General features: G+C 39.2%; 3 protein-coding genes and 1 long non-coding RNA gene across 7 annotated transcripts in view; 2 read left to right on the top strand and 2 right to left on the bottom strand.

The window, feature by feature from the left end:
- LOC144636624 (uncharacterized) overlaps positions 1–7950 on the bottom strand; it is a 121065-nt gene extending 113115 nt beyond the window's left edge. The window contains exons 1-2 of the long non-coding RNA XR_013567577.1: positions 7836–7950; positions 7571–7776 (exon numbers count right to left, since the gene is read on the bottom strand). This is a non-coding gene — a long non-coding RNA (uncharacterized LOC144636624). The remainder of the gene's footprint in view (positions 1–7570; positions 7777–7835) is intronic.
- On the top strand, positions 3094–11981 carry LOC144636604 (monocarboxylate transporter 10-like). Its single transcript, XM_078495817.1, has 4 exons — positions 3094–3271; positions 6140–6780; positions 8469–8838; positions 11416–11981. The coding sequence occupies exons 1-4, from the start codon at positions 3094–3096 to the stop codon at positions 11706–11708; spliced, it is 1482 nt and encodes a 493-aa protein (XP_078351943.1). The 3' UTR covers positions 11709–11981.
- A 735-nt stretch (positions 11982–12716) lies between these two features.
- LOC144635593 (monocarboxylate transporter 3-like) lies at positions 12717–16336 on the bottom strand. Its single transcript, XM_078494683.1, has 4 exons — positions 16090–16336; positions 14583–15205; positions 13844–14213; positions 12717–13046 (listed from the first exon to the last, which is right to left on the bottom strand). The coding sequence occupies exons 1-4, from the start codon at positions 16286–16288 to the stop codon at positions 12850–12852; spliced, it is 1389 nt and encodes a 462-aa protein (XP_078350809.1). The 5' UTR covers positions 16289–16336; the 3' UTR covers positions 12717–12849.
- A 1213-nt stretch (positions 16337–17549) lies between these two features.
- Positions 17550–19719, top strand: LOC144635765 (ectoderm-neural cortex protein 1-like). 4 transcript variants are annotated; one of them, XR_013567416.1, is made up of 3 exons: positions 17550–18399; positions 19188–19230; positions 19262–19719. XR_013567416.1 is itself a non-coding variant. In XM_078494848.1 (2 exons), the coding sequence occupies exon 1, from the start codon at positions 17565–17567 to the stop codon at positions 18381–18383; it is 819 nt and encodes a 272-aa protein (XP_078350974.1). In that variant the 5' UTR covers positions 17550–17564; the 3' UTR covers positions 18384–18399; positions 19188–19719. The 4 variants fall into 4 exon arrangements, 2 of the variants coding, with proteins under 2 accessions (XP_078350974.1, XP_078350973.1); XR_013567415.1 differs by having other exon boundaries at positions 17550–18415; XM_078494848.1 differs by having other exon boundaries at positions 19188–19719.
- The last annotated feature ends 8047 nt before the right edge of the window (positions 19720–27766 follow it).

Here is a 27766-nt window from a genome sequence, read left to right as displayed (position 1 = left end):
GAGGTCAGGAGGTCAAACATTACCCGCACGAACACACTAAAACGTTGCTAATAGTTAACCAAAGGGAACTCATTTCGTGACAATTGATTATTTCTGCTGAGTTGCACAATTTAGAATTGCAACATCATCTAGCAAAGCGCACTATTACTAAAAATAGATTTCGCCACATGATACCCCCCCCCCCCCCCTGCGTGAGTCGGACAACAATTTTAGTTTTGGCAAAGGCTTTGTATGGAGGGGACGCATACAAGGGCGAGAAAGGCACAATTTGAGGCCGAGATTCTCGAAAGACTCGAAAAATGATAGATTTCAAACATTTTTGCTTTAGTAAGTGAAAAACAGATGGAAGGTATCCAAAAAATGGCCCAAAATTGAATTTATTAGTCGAAGATCCGGTAATGACACCTTGATTTCCACTGCAAAATTATTCAGGCTGCCGAGAAATTTAAGCGGCGGATAGCGAATTACTATCGAATTATATAATTGCGAAGGATAGCACTTGTATGTTTGCTTCATTTAGGCACCGGAAAGATCGTCGGTTGCAAGAAGTTCAGAATTCTTCCCGAATTTGACGGCACTGGTCGCCGGCCATCCGATCTGTTTCGACACATGATAGATAGAGGGCGAAAATATTATGCTATTCAAACGCCTTTCTAATGGAATTGACGGCGGGTTTGATTTAAATAAAGCTATTATTTATCCCCATTACTATTACAGACTGCAGCTACAGTTGCCGAGCTCGAACAGTGTATATTAAATAGTATTTGCCGCGACAATTGTGCCCGGGGGGGGGGGGACTCCCATATGAGAGTGACGGGGATGCTCGTCGTCTCGCTTAGGGGTATAAATGTCGGACTTTGGGTCTCGCTTAGGGTGTTCTGGGGAAAATGCAAGAAAATGACAATATTTTTAGCCGTCAGGGTCTCGTTTAGGGTTACACACGAAGAAATATACCAATATAAGTTTTTTTCTCAGAATTTTGGTATCTTTTAGGGGTTTAAAATAGCTTGAGCCACGCCCAGATTGGTCTCTTTTAGGGGTTCTTTTCAAAATTTCCGACGAGCATCCCTGTCCCTTTAATATGGGAGTCCCCCCCCGGGCAATTGTGTAACGAAATTGACCTCTTTAAATATTCGGGTCAGGCAAGGGGACCGATCGGACGAGCGTTTCTTTGTGTAATTTTGTGGTGGCATAAATCTGAGGTTAGCTCTGTTGTGTTGCAAAATGTGCCACTAAGAACAGTGTAAACGTTTTGCATTTCTCATAAAAATAAATGTTTTCTTTCAGCAAATCCCGGCAGCAAATCGGGCCTTTATAATCCATTCAATAACTGAGAGTAAAACATTTTACACATTTATTGAATAATCGCTCTGTTTGACAAACCTTTTGTTTCAAACCACGGTTTGAGCTTTCTACGTTGCACAGGTAAGGCTTTCCGAAGTCCGAGCCAATCTGGCCATGGTTTTGTGAAACAATCGCTAAATATGCCTCCAAAGTGCACGCCAACCATACATTGCTCTTACAGAGCGGTTTGTTTGTCCGAATTTTGACTCACACCGGGGGTCAAATTCTGTGACGTCATTAGTGCGCTTCGCTAATTGCAACATTATAAGTGTTTTTGTAGCCTGTTGTGAAATTACTTCCGGTGGAAGCAGTAAACGTTAAACGTTTCTTCCGTTCAGAAGTTAATGCATCGCCATAAGAAAAATAAACAGCAACTGTTTTGCTGGAAATGTAGTCGTTAGAAATGGGATGTGTAGCCGTAAGGTAAAGAATAACGAGGAGAAGCGGCTTTTGGTAATATCCAAACGAAAATTTACTTCTCAATGTGGGGTTAAGATTGCGTGACGAGACAAAAGGTAACTCTGTCGTGCGTAACCTAACCTGCGATCAGGCGTTATTTTTCTGCATTAAGCCGAGTAGAAATCTTTCTAACTCGAAAGGAAACAACTATTTCGATTAAACATGTTAAAGGCAAACGTCAAAGTTTACCTTTTTTAACCAAGCCAAAGTATATGAGTCGCAAAGCACCCAGCCGTCGCAACTGACAAGTACAGCATTTACTCCGCGAAAATAAAAAAATGCTTGAACTGAAAGACGTTTGAATTCTTCCATGATATGTTCGAACAACAATGCCCAGGATAAACCTTCTACTCATAGTAACTTTATGCAAAAAAAGTCGATATCTCGAAGAGATCTTTGATTTTCTTGCCGGGTCTGGGTCAAGGAAGGAATATTCACCGAAAAGAGCCCAGTTGAATTGGGAGAACAAGATTCTTTTTTGTTCTCCGCTCTTGAGCTGTTTTTGAGCGATTTTTTTACTGAATGAGAAATACCGGTAAAGAAGAAAGAGTACTCTCGACCGGGGTGATGTTGCCTGGAGGATTTCGCGTTCGCGGCAAAACCTTCCGGGGCCGGCCATCAGAGCCTCCCCCTTTCCATTCCCCCTCCGCAAACTTCAAAACGAGTCGATACTTTTGAAAGACCCTGGGAACGAGTCATTGCGTAATCTCTTGGAGGCAATTTTATAATTTTACCTTCTTTTCAGAATATTTTGAAAAATCTTAATTATGTGCCCATGCCAGCGTGAAGATAACAGCGAGGTAGCTATACACAAGGAATAAGGCAGGTAAATAATCACGAAAGAGGAGGATTTTGTTTTTTATTTTGATTGGAAACAGGTTGCATAATAACGGAGGCCCAGCGAGGTCCAGCTAGACAGGTAAACTGAACAGAACGATAAATTATCAACCGGTGATTAAGTCTTACTATCAACCGATAAATTATCTTCCTTTTTGGGAAATCATACCAAATTGAAAAGAGTGAAAGTCTAGAGTATAGGTGCTGTCAACTCGGGTTGGATCCCAGAGCAATGTAGTCAAATGAACACAAATAACAGTCCTTAACCCGACTCTAGAGTCGCTTTGTCCCCAATCAGAAGATAATGAAACATGTTATATGTGCATAGATTTCCTGCAGGAACCTTTGTTGTATATAATTGTCTTGGAAATAAAACTTTCTGTTGTGTTCTTCTATTTTTCCAAATTTACAATTTCTTTGTGAAATGATATATTGTAGGTTCACATCAAAGATATGTTGAACATATTTCACTGTTGTGTCAGAGCGACACATCAGCAGGACTCGCGATGGTCGTTAGTTGTCTGCATTTGTGGAACTCTTTGCCAAGTGCTGGTCATGGGAATCCTGCGCAGCTTTGGAGTCCTGTTTCCTGTATTAATGGCAGAGTTTGGGACAAGCAGAGAGAGGACAGGCAAGTACAATTGAATCCCGATAACTTGAACCTTCAGGGGAAGTTGAAAAACAATAGAGTTATCCAGCATTAGGACATCAAGACGATGAAAATGTGTAATTCATTACGAATTCAGTTATTAATTCACGCATGCCCAACGAAGCGGTAGATGTCCCAGGGGGACTAAGTGACTTAGCAACCGAATGCAGTTTAATCGATCACAAAAAACCGGTTTGTGACTCCGCGTAGATCAAACGAGTAAACGAACTAGCGAACAAATGCTTTGAACATGAAAACTTCGATAAATTCACTTCAGACAAGCAAACACTCGCTTTAAATATCTGACCTTTAAATATGTGACCTCTTTTTTGGCGTCATTACAAGCCGAGTTTCGTAAACAATTAAAGAACGGCGCTTCAAAAAGCCTGAAAAGCTTCGAAGAACTTTCGATCATCCACAACAGCGTGCTTTGTTTTTCGGTGATTTAAATGGTGAAATGATCTTTATAGGTAGAAACAATGTTCTATGAAAGTTCATATATGATGTGCCGTAAAGATTTTTTTTTTCAAGAAAGTTTCGTACACGCGTTGGCGAGACTTGTTTGCTAATTGATTGTCAATTGTAGCGTCACGGCAAGTAGAGAAAAAATTATATCTCTGGTTCTATTTGGTGTAAATCGGTGATTTAAACGGTGAAATGATCTTAATAAATAGAAACAATGCTCCACGAAAGTTTTTGTGATGCTTCGTTAAAATTTATTAACTTTTGCGGCGAGATAAATTTTCCGTCTTTCGGCACATGCCGGCGAGACTTGTTTGTGGAATGAATAATTGTCGACTCATTATTGTCTGTTGAAGCGTCACGGCAAGTAGCAGAAAGAATGATTGATTTAAACGGTGAAATGATATCAATGAGTAAAATTGATGTTCTATGAAAGTTTATATGATGCGTTGTAGATATTTTTTAAAAGATAAAAGTTTCGGTCTGTCAATCGACCCGCGCCGACGAGACTTGACTAGTCGCAACAATATTATTGACTTGTCGCAAGTGTTTATTCAACAGATCAAACAAACCTTTCGCTCGCAGAAATATCGTAAGCTTGCAACAATTTAATCTAAATCAGGAATGGTTTCTTTTACTTAAGAATTCTTTGCTGTTATAAACACCTTCGTAAGCTTGTTGAAGTGGTGATTTAACTCTTGTGGGACGCGTACGCTCCAAAGGAAAAAAATTATTTGTCGGCGCGTAGGGAATATTCACGTAAAGTGAGACCAAACTCTTTGTAGTATTCACGCACGCTTTAAATATGAGAACCGATCGTATTTTTTTTTCAGATAGGTGAACACACGTTTTGAACATGAAAACTTTGCAAAGTTTTATTGTGACAAGTAAACACACGCCCTCCGAAAGAGCCACTTCAGTCAGGCGAGATCACGCTTTGAAAATCGACAACAACATCGCTTTGAATTCGAAAAGTTTTCTTTTAGACCGGGTGAACCACGCTTTGAACATGCAAACTTCGATGAGTTTTTATTAAGAGAAGTGAACACACGCTTTAATTTGAACATGAAAACTTCAGCAAGTTTCCTTCAAACAAGCGAACGTACACACGCTTTGAACATAAACATTTCGATCAGTTTCCCTTAGATAAGCGAGCACAGGCGTTGAACATGAACCGATAAACATTATACTATCGGAATAATATGCTTTGCTTTCAAAACCGGTTTTGACGTCAGTACAAACTTGGACTCGAACATCGTTTTCATAGCCCGCTTTGAGACTCCCAAGACGACTCCTGATTGGACGTGAGGGTTTCTGAATATTAAGTAACCCGACCTGACTCGGGTACGCTGAATTACACATTTTCATCGCCGTGATGTCCTCATGAGGGTAGGGTTATCCATTTTTGTAACTGATGTTTTTACTGTGTCTAAATAAAGTATATGTGTGTATTAACTTAGTAAGAAAATGACCTGCAGGGTTTGAGTTGAAGCCCCAAGGGGGGGGGGGGGGTACTCAGGTGTGCTGTGGGTATGTGCTGCCTGGGTCTCCAAAAAAGCACCCCGTTTTAAAAAGAATTTACATCGAAAATGATACCCTGTTCTGAAGACAGGTCAATTTTTTAACACCCAGTTTTGACTGCTGATAGTGTGAAACTTTCGTGCATTCGAAATATCATACCACGTTAAAATTGTCTCTAAAATGGATACCCCATTCTAGATCGGAAGCCCAAAATCACGACCTCGTTGGGCGGTTCTTACCTGTATAGGTAATTTGGGAGAGTACCCCCTCCGGGGTTGAAGCTGGCTAGCCTTTCTAATTTACAAACTGTAGAGCTCTGGATTTATTTCACAGGCTAGAACAGGACTCCCCCATGCCTCCCGTATCTCTAACTGTGAAGTGCATTGAGCTTTGTAAATGCACTATACAAGAACCATTACAATAAACAATAGCCTGCTACATAGATGCTCTTTAAAGGGTCATCGAATGGTCCCTTAAAATTTTGCAGTGCTGGCAACGTTGGGCGTCTGCTAATTTTAGTGGGTGTTCGTTTGCTCATGCTTGCATATTTTTTACAAGTGCTCGCGTGCTCAGGTTTAATTTTAGTGGAGGTAGCCTTTTAAAAATTGTCTGTTACTTGAAGGGCTAACTTTTGTAAATGCTTTTGTTTGAAAAGAAAATCGCTGTGCTTAAATGCTTGCAAAGACCATTTGATACCCCTTCTTTAGGCTTGTGCAATCTTGGGGGAACAATTTTAAGATTATGTGGTGAGTCCAAAGAGCAGTTTCCACAGAAGCTGGTAGGCTGGCCATGCCAGCTTTGTGGGCCAGGGGAACAACTTACCGTATATTTCTTTAATAACTAGTTTGTTCAAATTATTTTTTTTAGCTTGGATAGGTTCCCTTGCCATAGCACTCACACTATTTCCAGCACCTTTGGTGGGACGTCTTTCTCAGAAGTTCAACTGTCGCCTTGTATTCATCGTTGGAGGACTTTTGTATGTAGTGGGACTTACAGCAACGTCATTTGTGCATGATATGGAGGTCATGTTCTTTACTTTTAGTGTTCTCACTGGACTAGGATCATGTTGTTGTCGTACTTCATGCTTTCTGATGGTGGCGAAGTACTTCAACAAGAGGCGTTCCTTTGCTACGGGGAGCATAACCATGGGTCCTGCATTAGGGATGTTCATGTGGGGCCCTGTGACCCAAGTTCTCCTGGATTCTGTTGGCTGGAGGAACACATTTAGAGTCATGGCGCTTTCTTGCAGCCTGATCTTCCTTTTCGCCATCACATTTAATCCTAATATAGAGGAGAAAGATAAGATCTTGGAAGAGAACCCTAACCAGCAAAACACTGAGCAAAATAATCAGGATGATGATGATGACAGTGAAAGTACAAAGGTTCAAATTAGGAAAGAAAAGTTGAAGATTCTTGATTTTTCAGTGTGGAGGATTCCACAGTACTGCATACTTGTTGTTTCCTTTACTATGATGTTTATGTGCCGCTTTATTCCCAATGTTCACCTGGTAAGTGAAAACATTACAGGTCGGCTCTCCAATCCTGGCCAAAAGCACTTATAATACATGTAGAAACTCGATCTACACCACGTAGAGGGGTACTCAAGAACTTTTTAAAGGGGGAGGCTCTGCCCCAAGGCCAAAACCCTAACTCCTCCATATAATTTCCTTTGCTACGGGGAGCATAACCATGGGTCCTGCATTAGGGATGTTCATGTGGGGCCCTGTGACCCAAGTTCTCCTGGATTCTGTTGGCTGGAGGAACACATTTAGAGTCATGGCGCTTTCTTGCAGCCTGATCTTCCTTTTCGCCATCACATTTAATCCTAATATAGAGGAGAAAGATAAGATCTCGGAAGAGAACCCTAACCAGCAAAACACTGAGCAAAATAATCAGGATGATGATGATGACAGTGAAAGTACAAAGGTTCAAATTAGGAAAGAAAAGTTGAAGATTCTTGATTTTTCAGTGTGGAGGATTCCACAGTACTGCATACTTGTTGTTTCCTTTACTATGATGTTTATGTGCCGCTTTATTCCCAATGTTCACCTGGTAAGTGAAAACATTACAGGTCGGCTCTCCAATCCTGGCCAAGAGCACTTATAATACATGTAGAAACTCGATCTACACCATGTAGAGGGGTACTCAAGAACTTTTTAAAGGGGGAGGCTCTGCCCCAAGGCCAAAACCCTAACTCCTCCATATAATTTTAATAATTACTTTTGACAGAAAAGGCAACACTTTTGTAAACCTCTGATTGAAAATGGCACCACTTTCATATCCCTACATAAGGGTTACTGCATTTTTTTCTAAATTTTTAATGAATCACTAATTGAGCAAATAACAGTTTTCCTTTCCCTATTGTGTACTTCAACTCTTGAAATCCCTACCCTTTTATATACCTACAGCTTGAAAAAGGTACGTCCTTTTGGGCAGAGCCTCCACTGGCACGTTAAGTCCACTATAGGGAGTATCCCCCCCACAGGGACTCTACTTGTATAAATCTGTGCATGGTTATTAATGGAGGAAAGAAAGCCCTTGGGGACTTGTCAGGAAAGCAGACCAATCTGTGCATGTCTCGAAAAGTTACCAATTTCAAGCTCGATTGGGCTTGACCACCGACACAGCATGACACTGTTTTTCTTTATTTTGTGTGCAACCATAAACAAGACCTTAATTGGTGTTCTGTTATCAACACCTTAAGTTAGATCAAAATCCGTAATTTACACCCCTAAGCAAGGCAAACATCCCTGTTTGTTTCATATGGGAGTTCCCCCCCCCCCCCCAGGGAAAGAAAGCAGTATTATATCATGGGCACTGTGTGCTACTGGACTACCAGGGATGTCGCTAAGGGCCGGCTACTGGCTAATTTCACCAGCTGAAAGAGAACTCAGTAAATCTGGCTGAAATTTCACATGCTGAAAACAAAGACTTAGGTAAACTTCTAAAGCTCTCAAGGCCAGAACAGCCTGCTGGGCTTGTTAATGGGCTGGCTAAGTTTTTTCTTAGATATCCCTGGACTGCTGACTAATAGCCATGTACATGTACCCAGCCCCTCTTCTTTGCAGTGCTCACCTGTGGCCTTCACCTGTGACATACAGTATAAGTAGATTCATTCACATTGACAGTGACAACTACAACGACAACAATATTGAAATTAACAATAACATCTGCTGCTGTTTTCTTTATTGCCCAGGTTAAGTACAGTGAAGAGCTCAACATTTCTGCGGATAGAGCTTCCCACTTTATCATGTTCCTGGGAATCTCATCAGGTGGAGCCAGACTCTTGATTGGTAGACTGTGTGACATGAAAGCAGTCAACATACGCTACATAAATCAGCTGGGAATTGCTGTCGCTGGCCTGGCTACATTGCTTCTACCGTTGGCTAAAAGTTATGTCTCTGTAGCATTTTATACCGCTGTGTTTGGGTTTGCTGACGGAGCTTTTATAACTTCACAAAATGTGATTCTTCTTAGTATCGTCGGGCCTGAAAGACGGGATGCTGCATTTGGCTTTGGATGCATGTTGTGCTCTTTTGCTCTGGCTAGCGGCCCACCCTTAGCAGGTGAGTGTTGAGTGATGCCGGTTTCTTCCCACAAGAAAAAAAAAATCACAGATTACAAGAAATTTAAAGTTCAGGGAGAGAGCCTTAGTAACTCTAGGAGTAAGTCAGATATTTACGACCTTAATTGTTTAGTGCTCTTCACCAGTGTGATAGCAAACATTCTGTGATGGCAAAAATGATACAATCTTCGATGGCAAACATTTCATTTGTAGCTTTGCTACTTATTTTCAATGTGTGAGAAGTACTTGCTACATGTATAAGCAGTAAACGCTATTTAACAGTTAGTCTTAATTAGAGCCTGAGTTTTCTATGAGCGAATAGTCAACAAGGCGCAGCGGAGTTGACTATCACTCATAGAAAATGAGGGCAAGTAGTTTAATTGTTTTAGTAGAAACTCTTAAAGGACTGTAGTTCAAAACCTACAATACTTATAACCCAAAAATGAAGAAAGGTCAATCTTTAAATGAGCAACGAGCGTGTGATCGTGTTCTGATCAGCTTATAGAAAACAATGGTAGAACCAATCAGATTCCCAGATTTCGGCCATTAGAAGATGACTGATCATGAGTTTCTACTACAGTTTACTTGCTATTAGCACAGTAAGTGGCTCTGCCATTTACTGTTAATAGCATCATGACTCAAAGTTACACATAAAAGCAACTTAGATTTCACATTTTATTAGCAAAAAAATATTTAAAAAACATGATCGCATCCTCCTAGATGCAGATGCAGCTAGTCTCGGCAAAATCAGCTGATGAAAGTTTGCAAGAATTTTTTATTGTCTGCCTTGGCTAACTCACCAGTGCTTCTGGGTTTCTGGGCATGCAAAAACCAGTACCACATGACTGTACTGCTCAGTCTCTTAGTGCACCTGTATAGTCAGTACCCTGCAGCTGAGGGCTGTCATCAAGGGCTTAGTTAGCTCAATGTCATGGGTGAAGGTGTTAATTGGCATTATGCTGCACTTGCATATAGAGTGAAATCCTACAGGGTGTCAACGTTAATGTAATGGGTGCTTATTGCGGTTTTCAGTGAAATGCAAACTCTGAAATTCAAAATCCAACTAACGATTGCGTTTTTCACTGCCTCAATTATAATTATTATAATTATTATGGTGACAGCAAATAAACCATGAAAAACAGAAACAAACAAAATGGATCGAAATCTACCGATCACAACTGAGAGATGTGACCTTTTAACCTGGTTGACGACTGAACTTCTGTTTCCTGAGAATTCCGCTAAGTTGATTGACGGCAGCAAAAAGTGTAAACCGTTGGTTGAGGATTGAATGTCAGGGTTCGCATTTCAGCAAAAACCACAATAAAAACTCAAAGACAGCCCTGAGTACACACTAGGATTTTGTCCTCTGAATTCCATGTAATATTTATTAAAATGTAATATAGAGGATATTACACTATGTACATGGCAGCGCGAAGATATGAATTTTATTTTTGAGTGGTTAAAACAGGCGTAGCTTCATATGAATTTTGCGAGTGGTGTATTTATTAAATTTTTGCTGTTAAACATTTGTTGCGGGCCCAAGAGAGGCCCGCAACCCTAATCTTGACAGTGACCAGCGGATTGCGTTTTACGCGTGCGCGCCACGTTAATAATAGGCGAACAGAAACCGGAAGTTGAAAATTTTGTTCTTCCACTAAGAACGATCGGAATGCGAAAAATGTGTCAATCACGATAGTTTGTCGTAATACCGGAAGAGAAAAATCTCTTCTCCAAGAACGATAAGAATGCGAAAAATGAGTCAATCTCTCAACAGTTTGTCACATAAGATCTACGCTTCTGTCACATGGAAGATTGCAAACATTACAATTTGTAGACGTTGTTTTATAGGTGCTGCTTTTGAGAAAATTTGCTGTGATTATATCACAGATAAAACAACGGTAAAGCGAATGATTCCAGCAACGGTTATTCTCGAGGAATTCGTTATAACACTGACAACATAGCGAGTTTATCAACCGAGGAAAATCACATCTCAATTCACACCACGTGCTCGACTACACTTCACCATCAACTGTCAATCAAAAAACAACTCTGACTGGTTCGCGGCCGGTTCGCGGCAGTTATTAAAGCGTGACGCGTTGCTCGGAATAATTGTCTTTAATTTTGTCCAGTGATTTTTCATTAATCGCGCCACGTTAACATAAGGCAAGCACAACATAGCGAGTTTACCGACTGAGAAAAAACACATCTCAGTTCACAACGAGTGCTCGATTACACTTCACACAACTGTGTAATCAACAACATAGATTGGTTCGCTGCAATAGGAAATGATAAAAACATGCATTCCTTGCGTGACGCGTTACTCGGAATACCATTGTCTTTTGTCCATTTTATCATTTATTTATCGACACTGCCATCTAACATTACGCACTCTCGTACCAGTCAGTGCCTTTCAGTTCTAAGTGTGTCAAGGCCCGCACTTTCTAACCTGTGGTTACCACTAGTATCTATATAAATAAAGCATTTAATAAACACTGAGTACCACATAAAAGTACCCCTTAGTCAGTAGCTTTCACTGCAAGATTTTTGATGCAGTAAAATGGTTTTAATTTTTTCCCAGGTCTAATTGCTGACAAACTTGCCTCATATGAGTACGCGTTCTACACAGCTGGCTCCATGATGCTTTTCAGTGGAGCTGTTCAATTTCTTTTAATCTGCTTCAAGTCGACAGCAAATGAAACAAAAAGAGAAGAAATCAATGCACCAATGGTTTTAGATTCAGAGGAAACAAGTGAACAAAGTCACAACAAGGAAAATGATCATAAAGAATATCTTGCAGGACTTTATGTTGAATCTACTTTGAGAAAGAACTGTAAAATGAGTGCTTCTGTTGAAAGTATGCAATTGCTTTAGAAGGCGATTTTTATTGATAAAAGTTTTGTACTGATTATAGACAGATTTATACAGGGTTCGCACGGGTCCTGGAAAACCTGAAAACTTCTGGAATTTTATTGTGCCATTCTCCAGGACTGCTGGAAAGTCCTGGAAAGTTCTGGAAATCTGTTAAACTGAAGTAACAACTGAATTCTCAGAACTAACATTATAAGAAATGTACAGACAGAAAGAAGAAGTAATATATTTGAGATCTTGGGAGTGCAAGGGTTAATGTGAATTTTGGAGTCCTGGAAAAGTACTACAAAATTGTTTTTGAAAAAGTCTACAAACCCTGTAAAATTATATATATATATATATATTTTCTGCTTCATTAATTATGTAAATTTTATAGTATATAAACGACGGTTGAGAATATTCTTGTCATTAAAATCCCCTGAAGAGTGAGCAATCACGAAACAGGCTTGTAGGGATGAAAGAGTAGTTTTTTTCTATTTTCAATGTTTATATATATATATATTTATTTAGACAACAAATACATGTATTATATGGTGTGTGGCATTGCTGTAAATTTTTACATGTTGTACTGTCTTAGGGGTGGACCATTAGATTTTTGATGGGGGGTTGTGCAAATCCCCCCAAAAATATAGAGCATGTGCTTCTGGTTTAAAAAAAAATTGTGCAGAATTGTTAAGAAGCAAAAAAATATCGAGCAAGATTAAAAAAGATCCTGCTAGGCTGGAAGAATAAAAAAATATCTAGCAGCCTAAAAATCCTGCAACCCCCCTATCAAAAATCAAATGGTCCACCCCTTAGGATGGTGTAAGCGTCTTCCAACTGGGGACATAATCTGAAAATTCATGTTCTAAGACAAAAATATATAATTATTATTAATTACATAAACTGTTAACAGAACAAAAAATCAGCCCAGTGACCACATAAATAAAACACAAAGACATTTGATAATTAATAAGCATAATTTTATTCATGAAATTAATAATCTTTTGTATTTATCTGTATTACATTTATTTCAAAAATTCATATATTACAGGTAATAGCAGATTGCTTTTTTCCAAAATTCATACCTATATATTGAAAACAGCCTCTGTATGCTGTCCACAAGCTGGACCCGTCCTTGCATAATTTTAGTATCTTTATTATTCTATACATTTGTTTCCCACGTGCATACTTCCTTAAAGTTGCGATGCTCTAGCTGATCTCCACACACTAAAGCTTCATGATTCTGTGACTGCTTTTTACCACAGAGAAGAATTAGAAGTAGTAATGCTGCTATGTATTCTGTAACTGCAGCCAGGATAAATGATGGAATGTAAGTATGGAGACGATCTGTCATAAAACCTGTGAAGGAAAAAGGGACATTATCAAAAATATCCTATATCTAGGAACTTCACCTGACAGTGTAAGGAGAGGTTTAATATTTTTAAAATTCTTGTGTAATTATTATAGTCCATAAGCCATGTGGTCATTCTTGCTCCCAGAGCCCCTTGTCCCTCTTATCCATAAAAAAACAGCCAAACAAATGAACTGATTTTAAATCCCTTTGTTATACGAGAGTTTAAAACAGATGATTTGATTGGCTAGGTTTAAAACTCCCTTTGTTAACATCCAGCCAATCAAATCATGTGTCTCTCCACTTGTTTCTCATGCACAGGCTCAGCTGGCCAAGAAGGACTAGGCAGGCTAAGGGGGAGGGGGAAGGAAGGGGAAGAAAAAATGGAAGGAGGAGGTGAGGGGAGTGGGGGGGGGGTTGATTTTGATCCATTTGTTTTTTTCTGTTTTTGAAGGTTTGTTGGCTGTCATCAACATGATCGACAGGCAGTGAAAAACAAAATATCATTAGTTGGGTTTTGAACTTAAGTTCAGAGTTCGCATGTTAATGTGTAGTTCCAAAAATTATCCATACCTCGAGCTCCCTCACGGAAGGGATTTTTCCTAAGACCCCCCACCCCTCTGGAAATTCCAATTAAGCTTGATACATTCCCTTAAAGTTTTTGGCCTTAATGAGACCCCTCCCACCCCCAGGAATTTCTAATCCCTTCTGTGGGGGAGTATGGACATTTTCTGGAACTACACAATTGAAAGGCACTGATGCACAACTTTTTTTTTTTTTACTTTTAATAATGACATGTACGTACCAGCTAGAGGAGGCCCAGTGGCAATTGTTGAACCATAGAAAAGGGCAGATAAACCAAATGCCGAAGCCCTCTTACTAGGCCCCACACTGTTAAGCATGGTTATGTGAAAAGTGCCTAGTATGAGACCATCTGCCAAGCCAAAGAGAAAGGAAAATACAATAAGCTGACCATAGGTCTGTAGTTGAGAAAGGAAGATGCTTGCTGAGCCATCAAGAACATAACCAAACATGAGAACATAGATGGGATTTACACAGCGCATGTTACACAGGAATCCACTGAGTAGTCGACCAATGAATGTTGTGATACCAATGTATATGAAAAGCTGCGAGGCTGCATCAGCTGAAACTTGGAGATCTTCTGAGAATCTCACCTACAGGAAGAATATTGCCGCTAATTAGATCTACATATTTACATGTGTATAATAATAATATTGTGTTGTTGCAAAAAATATCCATGAACCCCACCATGGAGTCCAATAAATGTGTAGATATTTTTTGGGTAGGGAGATGGGAGGGGGCATGCCCCCACCCTCTTTTCCATGGATTTGTTACAATCAGGGTTTTATTCTGGGTATGATGTGCAAGGTTGGAAACTAGTAGGTTGTGCTTTTGCAAAATTCCCCCCCCCCCCCATGAATATTCGGTATGTGCCCCTGTAATGCACTTACCACTAGACATTTACAATGGTCACAAATTGACAATAATATTAATATAATAATTGACTTCATACCCAATCTTACCAAGTGTAACCTTGGAGTATTGTGTCCTAGGCTGGCCACTGTCATACATAGTGTCAACACAACAAACACCTTCTCCTTGAATACAGAAAAGTCAAACCACTTTTTCCTCTTGTCTTCTATTATTTCTACATCTTGCTCATCTGACATTTCCAATTCTTCATTGTCCCTACCATCAACACCTCTTTCTCCCCTTTGCTTTGCTACCGTTGGATCAAATGTCAAGCAGAGAACACAAACAATGGAAAAGATGCCAGCAGTTATGCGATAAGTCTTCCTCCAATCAAACAAGTCCAGCAAGGCTTGTAGGATTGGTGCGATGGAAAGAACTCCAAGTCCACTTCCCGATGATGTAATACCAGTTGCTATAGAACGATTTTTGTCAAAGTACAGTGATGTTATCACATAGGATGAAACGTAAAGGCAGCTGCTGCCAAATCCAAACAAAACACTGTAAGTTACATACATAATAAAGATACTTGATGCAAGAGATGAGAGTAGCAGGCCACTGACAGATAGCAATCCACCAATGATGGCAGTTAAGCGGCAGCCAAGTCGATTCACCAATGCACTGGTCAACGGGCCGAGGGCAAATATAAATGCTATTTGCACTGAACCTACCCAAGCTAAAGGACAGAAAAATATGGTGGTTAAATTTGATTTACATATCCCTTGTTACTAACACAGTAGAAGCATAGTGGGGGAGGGGGGTAAACAAGGTTCCTCAAACCAATGGATTTTAGGATAGGAAACAATTAAGGGAACATGGCCATTAACTATTCGGGAACATGCATGAGAACAAAGAGAAAATAAATCTGGGCCGGAAACACGTCAACTAAAGCATATTTTGGGAAACAGGGAACACCAAAATCACAAAAATACTTTTGGGGAACAGTAGCTGTGTACACAGGCTAGGAAACAGTAGCACACAGGCACTGCGGAGGGGGGGAAGGGCTGGTAGGGCTGCGGCCCCACCACTTTTTGCGCTAAAAAGAAAAATAATTAAAAATTAAAATAAAAACAAAGACTTGAAACAAGTTTTTCAATTGTCAGGCCCCCCACTTTTCAACATGCTCCGCGGTCCCTGGCACAAGGAAAATGTGTTGGGAACAAGGGTACATGGAACCCCCTGGGAGGCCCTCCACATTGCCGTGTCTCGGCCTAGGGGGAAGCTGGGGTAAAAACTTGTGAAACATTCCTTTGTTTTGGGGCTATTGTTTTCTTGTTCTATATTGTTCGAGGTTCTTTGTTGTCTTGGTCGTTCTTTGTTTTACGTCACTGGTGAGTTTCACAAAATTTTGCACCGAGGATGAACCGAAACTGTTTCGTAATCAGACCTAATCAGACCCTGGTCAGTCAATTTTATTTTAAAAGTGCACTGCCTCGCTGTTCTGTTGCCCATGATTTCATGCATACTCTAAAATCATTTTCCTCGTGTTCATTTTATTTTTTCAATCGAATCTAGCAAAACTTGTCAAATCGATAGAAGATGAACTGAAATCTGACTTGCCTGTACGTTCCCGTGACTCTTGAAAATAGTCCATCAACACTGGAAACAGAACGCCAAAATTGAGCGAAATACCCATCGTCAGAACGATAATAAAAGTGGCACAAAAACAAACTAGCCACGACCAAGGGCTGTCAAGCTCTTTCCTGTACCTGCATCTTATAATTGTACTTGCAGAGCATAATTTACACCACGCCATCATTGCATGCAAGCGGAAACAAATCTGACGTTGCGTGATGGATGGTGAAAGTCGTCACGCAACGCCAAGCGAACCGTGCACGACCAAGGAGGAGGACGCCTGGGGTCGGTTTACGTTTACTTCGAAAATGGCGGCAAAAATGACTCGAAGAAATTATGGACGAATGTCACGTGGGGGCACTGAACGTGTCTTCTGCAGTCTGGTTGGGAAAGCGTTAGCCTGAAGGCAAATGCGTTTTTCTCTCGAAAGCTAGCAAGCGGAACAAAATTATGAATGTTGTGTGACAGATGGCAAAGGTCGTCACGCAACGTTCGCACAGCCTCTGTCCCAAAAGAGAAATTATTTCGTTTTTCCAATAAATGGGTAGATTTGGCACTATATCCCAGATAATATAGGACAGGAATAGCGAATTTTGCACACGAAATATTAATTTAAAGTAATTGCAGTTCGTGAATTAAAGTTGAGAAGAAAAAGTTAGGAGCATATTGCGACCCAGGGAGGGGGAATCGGGTGGTGCTCGACGGAAAAAAAGAAAATTTCACCCCTATAAATAGGTACCAATTCTAAAACAAATCATCTCTGGTAGGGCTTTCCACAAGTTTCTCGAGATTTCCCAAAAAGTTGCCCGTAATTTCTCAAAAAGTTGCTCAAAAGTTGCTTAAAAAATCCAAAAAAGTTGCTTCTGATAATAAAAGTTGCTCCAAAAAATCCAAAACGCTGCTTCTAATCAAGAGAATTTCTCTAAATATATGCTAATTTCCCTTTGAGGGTAAGATTTCTAATTTGACAGCAAAACAAGTATCTAGATAACATATTAAGGGGCAAATTTGTTAAATTTTAAACAAGGATTTCTTTAACTGAGAAAAATTGTGAAGATATCGATGACGTCATGTTTGCTGACGAGTTTTGTAACGCTTTAATGCATGAGCCGAAAGTTGAAACGTCTTCAGATGTTCCTCGAAAGTCTTCGGCAAACTTCGTAAATCTTCGGAAACGTTCGTATTATCTTTAAACAACACTCGGAACACCTTCGGAGATCTTCGGTCTGAAAATTGCTTGAAATGTAACAAGTTGCTCGAAGGGGAAAAAGTTGCTCGAATCATGAAAAGTTGCCGAAAAGTTGCCGTGGAAAGCCCTAATCTCTGGCGGTGGTTGGTTTACGTTTTAGCACCGTACCCCCGTCATTTTTATATGGGAGTTAGACTAAGTCCCCCCTCGGGGTCGGACTTAGAAACGAACAAGGGCTCTGGGGACGAGTGTTCGACCTGTTTACTTGGAAATGGCGGCAAGACGAAACACCCGAAACATCGTTCCTCCTGCACCGATAAAGTCTTCGACAGATAGTTCGTCTTCTGAGACTGAAACCGATCTCAGTATAACTCCAACAAAGGATAGCACACCAGATTGTATCGAACTGGTTGCTCAGCCAGAGATAAAATTGGATTTCTCCAAACCTTGGAAGATGAGCGACCTCGTGCTGTCGGTACAGGGAAAAAAACTCCACGTGCACCGAGCCATTTTAGCAATTTCTTCTCCTGTCTTTGAGACAATGCTGTCGTCTAACTTCAAAGAGAAGAACGCGAAGGAAATTCCACTTCCAGGCAAGAAAGTGGGAGAGATAGAAAACCTGCTTCAAGCCATTTACCCTTCTTGTAAGAACGCCATTACTCGTCAAAATTGCTGCTCGTTGCTGGAATTGTCTTGCGAATATCAAATGGACGAACTCAAGGATCGCTGCGAGAAATTCGTGCTCGACAATTACAGACCACGGACTTCACGTTCGTCTGCGGTGAAAACGTTACGCGAGGAAGCTTTGCAGTTTGTGTTGATGTCACAGCGACACCAACTGAGCGAGCAAGTCGTTCAGCGTTGCATGGCGACGTTTGTGTCGCAGGGTTCTCGTTGGGAAAGTCTGAAGACAAATGCGTTTTTCTCTCAGCTTGAGCCGCAGAACAGCCAGAGGATAATGGAGGAAAGAATGAAATTCTTGGAGAATCGCTTGGACACGTGCAGATGTGGGGCAAAGTTGTCATGTCCTGCAGTATCGTTGCCACCGGCAATAGAAACAACCACTAACAAGAAGAGAAGGATTCGTTGAGTCACAGGCAGCCAAGGTTCTCTAAGTTACCGGTACATTCTACTATGGCTGGTTGTATATAGCAGTGATAACAAAATTATTTGCATGAAATATGTGGGCCGTTCCATTCTATTTCCACCCCTCCACCCCCCTCTCCCCGATCAAAGTGCCGACATGATTCCCCCTTCAGCTTCTTATTGCGGTTTTCAGTGAAATGCGAACTCTGAAATTCAAAATCCAACTAACGATCGCGTTTTTTGCTGCTGTCAATCATAATTATGGCGACAGCTAACGACCATGAAAAACAGAAACAAACAAAATGGATTGAAATCAACCATACACAATCGAGAGACGTGACCTTTTGACCCAATTGAAGTGAACGTCTGTTTCCTGAGAGGTCCGCTAAGATGATTGACGGCAGCGAAAAGCGTAAATATTTGGTTGAGCATTGAATTTCAGAGTTCGCATTTCACTGAAAACCGAAATATTAACCCAAATATATCAGAAAAAAGAAAATCAAAGAATGGTGATTGGGGCTACCCCCAGAAAAGACTTTCGAAGTACCTTCAGAAATACTTGTCAAAAAGGGAGGAGGAGGAGGAGGGGGGGGGGGGGTGGATACAAAATGGAATGGCCCTGCTCTGAGTGCTACATACAGTTCTAGACTGTGGACAGCCTCCCTATTTCCTTTTATTATATTTTTTATTTTTCCATTTTCTTTTATTTCTATTTCAGCTCAGATAGGCTGAGAACAGCCTCCCTATTTTCTTGTTTTGAATTTTTTATATTTTCTTTTATTCTATTCTTTATCACATTTTCTTGCAGGAGTCATCACACAACACAGTGCAAAAATGATGATGGATACCTAGTAACTTAAATTACTACAAACCATATAGAAGGTTATCCAAGCACTGTTTCTTGACTGAGTGATTGTCAGTTCAATGGCCAAGTCAGATCCAAGCTTTTGTGAACTCTGAGTCCAAATCAATTTCCAAGCCACATTGTTTACTTTTAAGTAAAATAAGTTCATGTTGTTTATCAGTGTTGATCATTGTTGTTTTTATCACTGTTTATCATGTTGTGTTTATAAAATTTGCCACATTGTTCATTATGTTGTTTACCAGACCAACCAAAGGGCTATTAAGTTAGACAGCTATTAACAGTTGCGCTGGTTTTTCTAATCAAAGTGATACTTGGTTCGGATCAATTCCTGTATTTACAAATGCAGTTGCTCATTTCTTATCCACCATCCACCACATTCAAATCATGAGGAGTTTGGATATACCACTGACCAATCGGCAATAACCAAGCATAGTGTCGGATTTGGCTCTAGAACGATTTACTCTTTCTTGGCTCTCTTTAAGGTGGCTCAACTGGATTTTTTAGGGGTAACACCGCTCAAGTTTGAGAATTAACTACGTCGCCATTAACAATGCTATCGAAAAACTATCACCACAGTTGTATTACATAAAGATGAAATTTTTTTATGACCAGTGTTATATTGACATCGGAGTTGCCATAGCGACGAAATGACGTCATTACGTTTTTTACTTTCGCTGGTATTCCTTGGCACCAGGAGATTTTTTCAAAAATCGTTCAAGGGAGCTTGTGCCACACATAGCTGCCTCAATGTTGCCAAAGTTTGAACAAATTCTATGAGAGCGTTTTCGAAATATTTGGGGATGAAGTTTTCCGGGCTATAAATACAGTCAAAAACATACTCTAACGAGAAAATGGGGTAATATCTAAAGAAAACGACGTGCCTGTGAACTGCAATTTCATCTTATAGTAGTTTGATTCCATTTAAAATCGCTGTAAAACAGTGGTGGGGATTGCTTTGGTCGATTGCGAGAAAAAAGAATTTGATGAGCGTGCGTTCCGGTGCTCTTGTTGCCATTTTTGTATATAATTTGGTCTATGCCTGCAAAAGTGATAATAAATTAAAAACCGCTCGATGATTTTTTTTTAAAAATTGTTAAACTCGAGGATTGTCATCAATTGATATAGCTTGCAAGTTTCAAGCTCATTGAAAACATTTAAGACAATAAAATTGGGCCTCCAATAAACTGATTTTTTTGCGCAGATTTCGTGTTTACAAGCCAGTGTCCTCATTATTCACGGGTATTGTTTTCAAGTGTCATATCTACGTGCACCACTCCCGTAAAAAAATTTATTTGCATTAAACAGGACGCTCGATTGCTTTCCAACAATTTTTCCGAAGCTTGCTTATCTGCCTTGGGTTGAGAATAGCAATGACAATATATGCAGAATAATAGCTTTCGTTTTCTGGACAGAGGCCCTTGACATCAAGAGCTCGACAAATGCTGTTACAATTTTTTAAGCAATATAGCCATGTTTCAGAAAATTGTTCGGAAAGCAGTCGAGCATCCTATTTAATGCAAATGAATTTTTTGCTGAAGTCGTGCACGTGGATATGAAACTTGAAAACAATACTCGTGAATAATGAGGACACTCGCTTGTAAACACGAAATCTGCGAGGAAAAAACAGTACATTGGAGGCCCGATTTTATCGCCTTTAATGTTTTCAATGAGCTTGAAACTTGCAAGCTATATCAATTGATGACAATCCTCGAGTTTGTCAAATTTTAAAAAAAAATCATCGAGCGGTTTTAATTTATTATCCCTTTTGCAGGCATAGACCAAATTATAAACAAAAACGGCAACAAGAGCACCGGAACGCACGCTCATCAAATTCTTTTTTCTCGCAATCGACCAAAGCAATCCCCACCACTGTTTTACACACGATTTTATATGGAATCAAACTACTATAAGATGAAATTGCAATTCACAGGCGCGTCGTTTTCTTTAGATATTACCCCATTTTCTCGTTAGTATGTTTTTGACTGTATTTATAGCCCCAAAAATTTCATCTCCAAATATTTCGAAAACGCTCTCATAGAATTTGTTCAAACTTTGACAACATTGAGGCAGCTATGTGTGGTACAAGCTCCTTTGAGCGATTTTCGAAAAAATCTCCTGGTGCCGAGGAATACCAGCGAAAGTAAAAAACGTAATGACGTCATTTCGTCGCTATGGCAACTCCGATGTCAATATAACACTGGTCATAAAAAAATTTCATCTTTATCTAATACAACTGTGGTGATCGTTTTTCGATAGCATTGTTAATGGCGACGTAGTTAATTCTCAAACTTGAGCGGTGTTACCCCTTGAAAATCCAGTTGAGCCACCTTAAAATAGAATTAAATGCAATGGTTAGAAATATTAGAACCAGTAGGCTCATGATAGTAACAAAATAACAAATGGACAAAAATATATGTGGTTAACAATATTTAGGCTTTAATTCTTATCTTTTTGTTCATATTTTTTATTATTTTCTGCCTATTATTACTGATGTGTGATCCAATCCTTACATTTTGTCTTTTTAGTCCCACCTGATTTTTTATCTCATAAATAAACATTGGAAATAAGTATAAACCATAAACAATACAGCTTTACAGAAGTATAGCAAGGCTAAATTAGTGCATGCATCACAAAGATTGTGTTTCCTTTAGGACAGACTCGTACACAGTTGCTATTTACATGTTTTATTGGGGAGAGAGAAAACTGACTATGAGGGTAGATTGAGGCTGGTGGCCGGGGGTGAATTGAGTGGAGCATGTGGGGAGTTGTGGGAAGGGTCGAAGGAAAAATAGCTATCTTTCCTTTCACCCTTCCCATGACACCTTGCACACCTCAATCTACCCTTGTATTGGCCCCAACTGTCCGTCTTAGAGAGGTGTCCGCCTTATAGAGAGTCGAGGTAACGTGACCAGAAATTTTGAGAAGATAAAGCTAAACGGCTATGCACAACGAATACACGTCTGTTTTGAGTCGCTTACTTTAGCAAAACCTATAAAGTGGAACAAAAATAATATCAGAAATTCGACTTGTTTGTTCATTACAAACGGTAATACTGTAAGTAGAAAACTACCTCTTTGGTGCCATATACTTAAGCAGAGAAGAAATACGTTATAGCGGATTGTTTTTGGTAAGTTTGGTATTCTACAGGCGCTGACCTACTATGCTATATGTTGATACCAAGTTTCGAAGTATTCACTAAAAAAATAACTTTTTGTGCGTGGCCGTTGGCGGTTTCAATGTGTCCGTTGTCCGTCTTAGAGAGGTGTCCGTCTTACAGAGAGTTTTGTTACAGTAAAATGACTGAAAAACGGCAGGGACCATCACCAGGTGTCCGTCTTATGGAGGTGTCCGTCTTATAGAGGTGTCCGTTAAGAGAGAGTTGACTGTAAAGCACTCGCATATATTTAAGGCGAGAACGTTTCCTTTTCTTGTTGGCGCGCGCTGATTGGCTACTCAAACATGGGATATCCTTTGCTATTCACCTCCGAGCAACTCGCGTGCGAAAACTGTAATCGTTGACAGGAATAATTCTAAAACTAAAGTTGTCCGACGTTTCGATGTAGCTAACATCATTATCAAGGTAAGATGTTAGCTACATCGAAACGTCGGACAACTTTAGTTTTAATATTTCTATTGAAGTTTTTCAGTAAAAGTAATCCTTTTTGGGTTATATTATCTCACTGTTTTAGTATATACTAAAACAACTATTCACCTCAGTGTCGGTGGCTAGTGGTGCGGGATATTTACCTCGCGTATCGCGGCGGGGTAAATATCCCGCACCACTAGCCACCGACACCGAGGTGAATAGCGGTTAAATGAAGGAGCCACCGCGGGTATGCGCGTAATTTTCTGATCTTTCTTTTCGATTCCCAAAATTCCCCAAACTCTGAAAGTGAATTCCAAATGTTTTTCTTCCAACGAATATAAATATACTTCTTTCCCTAAGTAACATTGTTACTCCTCTTTATTTGCTTTGTAGAATTACGGGACGGTGTAAACAATACCAGATTAAAAGAAGAAAACAAGGAAAACCCTTCCTTTTTTATAATATATTCAGGAGATTTCTGTCAATTCTGATCGGTCTTTCAGACTGTCCGTGGCCATTCAGATTTTCTGATTGGTTTGTTTTAATGTGTTTGCCATAAAATTTACATTTGCATATTGTACCTGTAAAATGGCAGAGAACATATTAAGAATCAAGTGTAGGGTGTGAAACTTGCCTTCAGTACAAAATGCATTGACACATTCTATAAAACTTTACTTTCATCGCCGCCCCTCTTCGAGAATTTATTATACCTATTGCTAGCGGCTACTAATTTTAGCGAGTTGCGCGAAAATCGCTAAATTAAGTACTCGCTAAAATTTGTCTTGGTCAAATTAAATACTCGTTAAATTTAAGTACCTTCCTCTCCCACTCCAAAGGAAAACAAAATTATACTAAGTCGACTTGAAAAATTCTTTAAAAAATGGATGCCGGTAACTTTGTTCTTTCTGGAAATGCAAACTTACATTCAATTTCAAGTGAGTTTGTTCTTTTATTGAACATTTATTTCCATTTTTTTTTAATTTTTGAAAAATCGCTAAATTAAATAGCCGCTAAATCTTGCTCAGAAAAAAATCGCTAAAATTAGTAGCCGCTAATAATGGTAACCTTTAGGTATACGTAAAATAACGGAAAAATTATCAATCGCATAAGATTTAACCAAATTGAAAACCAAAAACTAGATTCCCTTGTGAACGCAGGGCAAATCTGCTAAAGTTTCTACATTCATTTCGATGATCAACGGCATTTGTTGAATTAGAAAAGAAAGAGCATTTTTTGTCCGTGAGATAATTTCTTTAATTTCTTGCAATAAATTATGAAGTATATATAGAGAGATAAGATGCATTACATATATGAGTAACGGACATGAAATCTCAAGAAATGTAACATTGCTTTGTGACGCCAGAAAATTTGAAAGTATCTCGGTGGCGGCTGTGTCAGACATTAGCTAAATAAAAATAGGAAATTGTTCGGATACTTTTTGCCCTTGTTTCAAACTGACGACTCCTAAGGCGAAGCTATTCATATGGAAATAGTAGTTTGTTTTGCATAAAAAATAACGTGTGAGTTCAGTACTTCCAAAGAACATAATAATTACTATTGACAAAGTGAGAGAATACTTTTTCTTTTCCGTTCACAGAAGCTTTTTTTCTTTCTCTTAATCAGATCAATCATGTATGTACATCACATTTTCACTAGAGCAGTATCGTTTGGTCATTTAATTTAGTGAAGACGGTCCTCAACGATTCAGACTTTCTTCAAACTGAAAGTGATTGTTTATCTTCATGTGATTGCAATGAAATTTACCTTCACCTTTAACAATCAAGTCTAGGGTGTGAAACTTGCCTTGAGTACAAATTTATACAGTGACACGTACTACGAAACTTTTCTTTGATCTCCGTCCCCTCTCCGAGATTTTTTTCATTTAAGAGAAAAAAGACTTTACAAATTTGAAAAAAAGGCGTACAAAAAAAAAACTTAACAATTGATAATACAGAGAATAAATTAAGCCATTTCGCTGCATATAAGTACAAAGTTTGTATACAATAGATTATCCGAGATTTACTTTTCACGAAAGGTAACGGAAAAAATGTCAATTAACCGAATGAAAAAAAGGCAACAAGAAAACAACTTAAATTGTTCCTTAGTAAATGCAGGACAAATCTGCTTTAGTTTCGCTTTCATTAAGATGATTAACGGCTTTTAATGTATTTGAATAAGAAAAAAAGCTCTCTGACAGTGTGATAATTTCTCTAAATTCTTGCATTAACTCAAAGGTAACTTAACAACACAATCATCAAAAGAATATTTGATTGTTTACGCGTGAGCTGGATTCAATATAAGAAGCCTGTTTGGGTAAAACATTTGTGAAGACGTTGGTTAGTCCTGAGGGGCGAGACGTGGACGTTGACCGAAAAGTCTTAGAAGGCACTACACAATATAGGTGAGCAAACTGATATGAAATCAGAACTTTATATATTTTCTGACATGTAGCAATACAGATCTTAAAAATTAACATCTTGAACTTGAAGACCAATGCAATTTGGGAGCAGTGATCCTCTGAGCAAGGGACTAAAACATCTATCAGTGGAAAGGTTCGTTTAAGTCTTTTATTTTAGATTGTCCTTGACGATTTAGGTTTGATTCATTCTGAAAATGACGAGTTCTCTTCAAGTGATGATAGTTTCTTAGAACTTCGTTTGTAAAGTTCAAAGCAGATTGTGAAGAAAATGAGAGCAGGTCTAGGAAATTTAACTAGCCTTCAGTTCAAATATAGTGGCCTAAACTAATAGGAAACTCCTCCCTTATTCCCGCCCGTCCGGTAGCGGTAGAAACAAATCTGGCAATACCAAATTGAAAAAAAAAACCGTTCCATATTATTGACTTTTCCAATAGAATTGCATTTTCCGCCAGCTCCAAATATTGGCAAAACAACATAAAAGGATAATTTCGTGCTCGAGTAGAAATAGGCAAGGAACAACTACCCGTTGAGTGTTGAAGAAAATAGTGAATTCATGCAGCATATTTGCTTTTTGCACTGTTTCGTATTGTTGCAAAAATGGCTTTTCATTTGACAGCGAAGGTAACGACGGCGTGGAGCGTATTTTTTGTTTCCGAAAAGACGCATTACATAAAGTCCCCCAATTGAAACTTTAACATCAAATGTGCATGCGGAGCCTTTACTTAATTTTTAATGCTGTGCTTGAGAAAAGTACGTATTAAAGATTAACCCATTACTTTGGAATTAAAAAAAATGAAGCTTTATGAAGTCTGTCGCGGAGTGCCTTTTCAGGTTACAAATATCTGATTTAAAACATCTTGACGTTCATACCAGAATTCGCTATCAGATATATAGGAAAACTAACGAATACTTGTGATTGCTCTGTGTTCTTTTTTCTGATTTGGCAATCAGAATTAAGGATACGAACCGATATTTGAACAAGTTACCAAATATCGAATTCTTTTCCACTTTTATTTTTTGTGGGTGCAAGAAAAGTGCCTGCCACATTAAACTATAAAGAATATAAGGAGAGATAAGATACATTACATGGCTAAATAGCGAAAATGATTTTTTGAAGAAAAATAACATTGTTTGCGAATTAAAGATTATTTAGGCCCGTTACAATTTAGAAATTATTCGTTAGCGGCCGTATCAGAGATTAACTAATTAAAAACAGCAAATTTAATAATAAAATGCTTTTTGCCCATGTTTCAAGCTGACGACCTCTGGTGCGAAGCCATTCATATGAAAAGAGTTTGATTTGCATGAAATGAACTTGTGAGTTCAGTCCTTCCAAGAAACTGCTAATTACTATTATATTGATAAGGCGAGAGAATATTCTTTTTTTTTCGTTCAAAGAAACTTAATTAAGTGAATTGAAAGCAATACTTTTTTAGTCGCAATATAAAATAGATCATCGCGCTTTGCGCTCTTTCTCGTCTCGCGCTTCGCTCTTGAACTCCGCTTCGAACGCCGGCCACGTAGGCTAGTCATAACATGGAAGATGTGATTTTAGAGCTGTATTAATTGGTCTTTCAGTGAAGATCGTCCGTGACGATTCAGCTTTTCTTCAAACTGAAAGTGATTGTTTGTCTTCATGTTTTATGTTTTCGTATTTTTCGATCGATAAGCGCGCGGTGAGAGAACTCGGCTGGACGCCAGCGCCAAACGGGAGGAGGGAGGCGGTGGGGGGCGGGGAGCGAAAAAATAGAGGACCAAAGAGGGCCTCTTTAATTTTCTTTCGGTTGCTTCGCTCGCTTCCCGCCTCCTCATGCTCTTTATGCGTTGAAAAATATAGAGGCTGTGGACAGTCTGATGTGATTGCACTGAACATTCGTGTATAACTATTGTATCAGTGGTTAAATTTTGTCGATTAACCAAATGGAAAGCAAAAACTGAAAGAAAAGAAGTTAAAAGAAACGACAACAACAACTGAAACCGGCCCTTAGTAAATGCAGGAAAAATCTGCTTTAGTTTTGCTTTTTCTCGAAATCTTGTCTTGTTTCAGTACATGTTGATGAATTTGAATTTGAAGGCATATTTTAGTTCTTAGGACCATTCTGGGACGATGAAATGATCTAGTCTTTTTTATATATATTTAAGGTGGATTTCCACTGACGCGTAATTTGTCACGTGCGTTAACGTGCGTGAAAAAAATTAGAGACAATGTATGAACGACTTGCGTAAACGTGCACGCAAGTCGTTCATACGTTGTCTCTAAATTGTTTCACGTACGTAAAAAAATACGCGTCAGTGGAAATCCACCTTAACTGACCGATTTTTTACGTTAAACACATTCTACGACTAACGGCTAAATTTTTTGGCCATTTTAACGGTTAACCCCATTGAAACCCTCATAGCCATGAATGGGGTAAAAAACAACCGATTTAATATGGCAACTTGTTATACACATAACGCTTATCGTTTAATACCTCTATTAATTTCTTTACGCTTTTTCTTTCCCGCCCTTTTAGAGCA

This window comes from Oculina patagonica, chromosome 13 (genome assembly GCF_052425735.1).
Source record: "Oculina patagonica isolate OP01 chromosome 13, crgOcupat, whole genome shotgun sequence".
Taxonomy (NCBI): domain Eukaryota; kingdom Metazoa; phylum Cnidaria; class Anthozoa; order Scleractinia; family Oculinidae; genus Oculina; species Oculina patagonica.
Note: the sequence above shows the minus strand (reverse complement) of the source record. Positions and strands in the feature narration are given on the sequence as shown.

Excerpts from the sequence above, each read along its gene's own strand:
- LOC144636604 (XM_078495817.1), top strand. The coding sequence starts at position 3,094 with ATGTTGAACATATTTCACTGTTGTGTCAGAGCGACACATCAGCAGGAC. Across the intron at positions 6,781-8,468 it reads TTATTCCCAATGTTCACCTG|GTTAAGTACAGTGAAGAGCT; the intron begins GTAAGTGAAAAC and ends TTTATTGCCCAG. Across the intron at positions 8,839-11,415 it reads TAGCGGCCCACCCTTAGCAG|GTCTAATTGCTGACAAACTT; the intron begins GTGAGTGTTGAG and ends ATTTTTTCCCAG.
- LOC144635593 (XM_078494683.1), bottom strand. The coding sequence starts at position 16,288 with ATGATGGCGTGGTGTAAATTATGCTCTGCAAGTACAATTATAAGATGC. Across the intron at positions 14,214-14,582 it reads ATACTCCAAGGTTACACTTG|GTGAGATTCTCAGAAGATCT; the intron begins GTAAGATTGGGT and ends TTCTTCCTGTAG. Across the intron at positions 13,047-13,843 it reads CACTGGGCCTCCTCTAGCTG|GTTTTATGACAGATCGTCTC; the intron begins GTACGTACATGT and ends TTTCCTTCACAG.
- LOC144635765 (XM_078494848.1), top strand. The coding sequence starts at position 17,565 with ATGGCGGCAAGACGAAACACCCGAAACATCGTTCCTCCTGCACCGATA.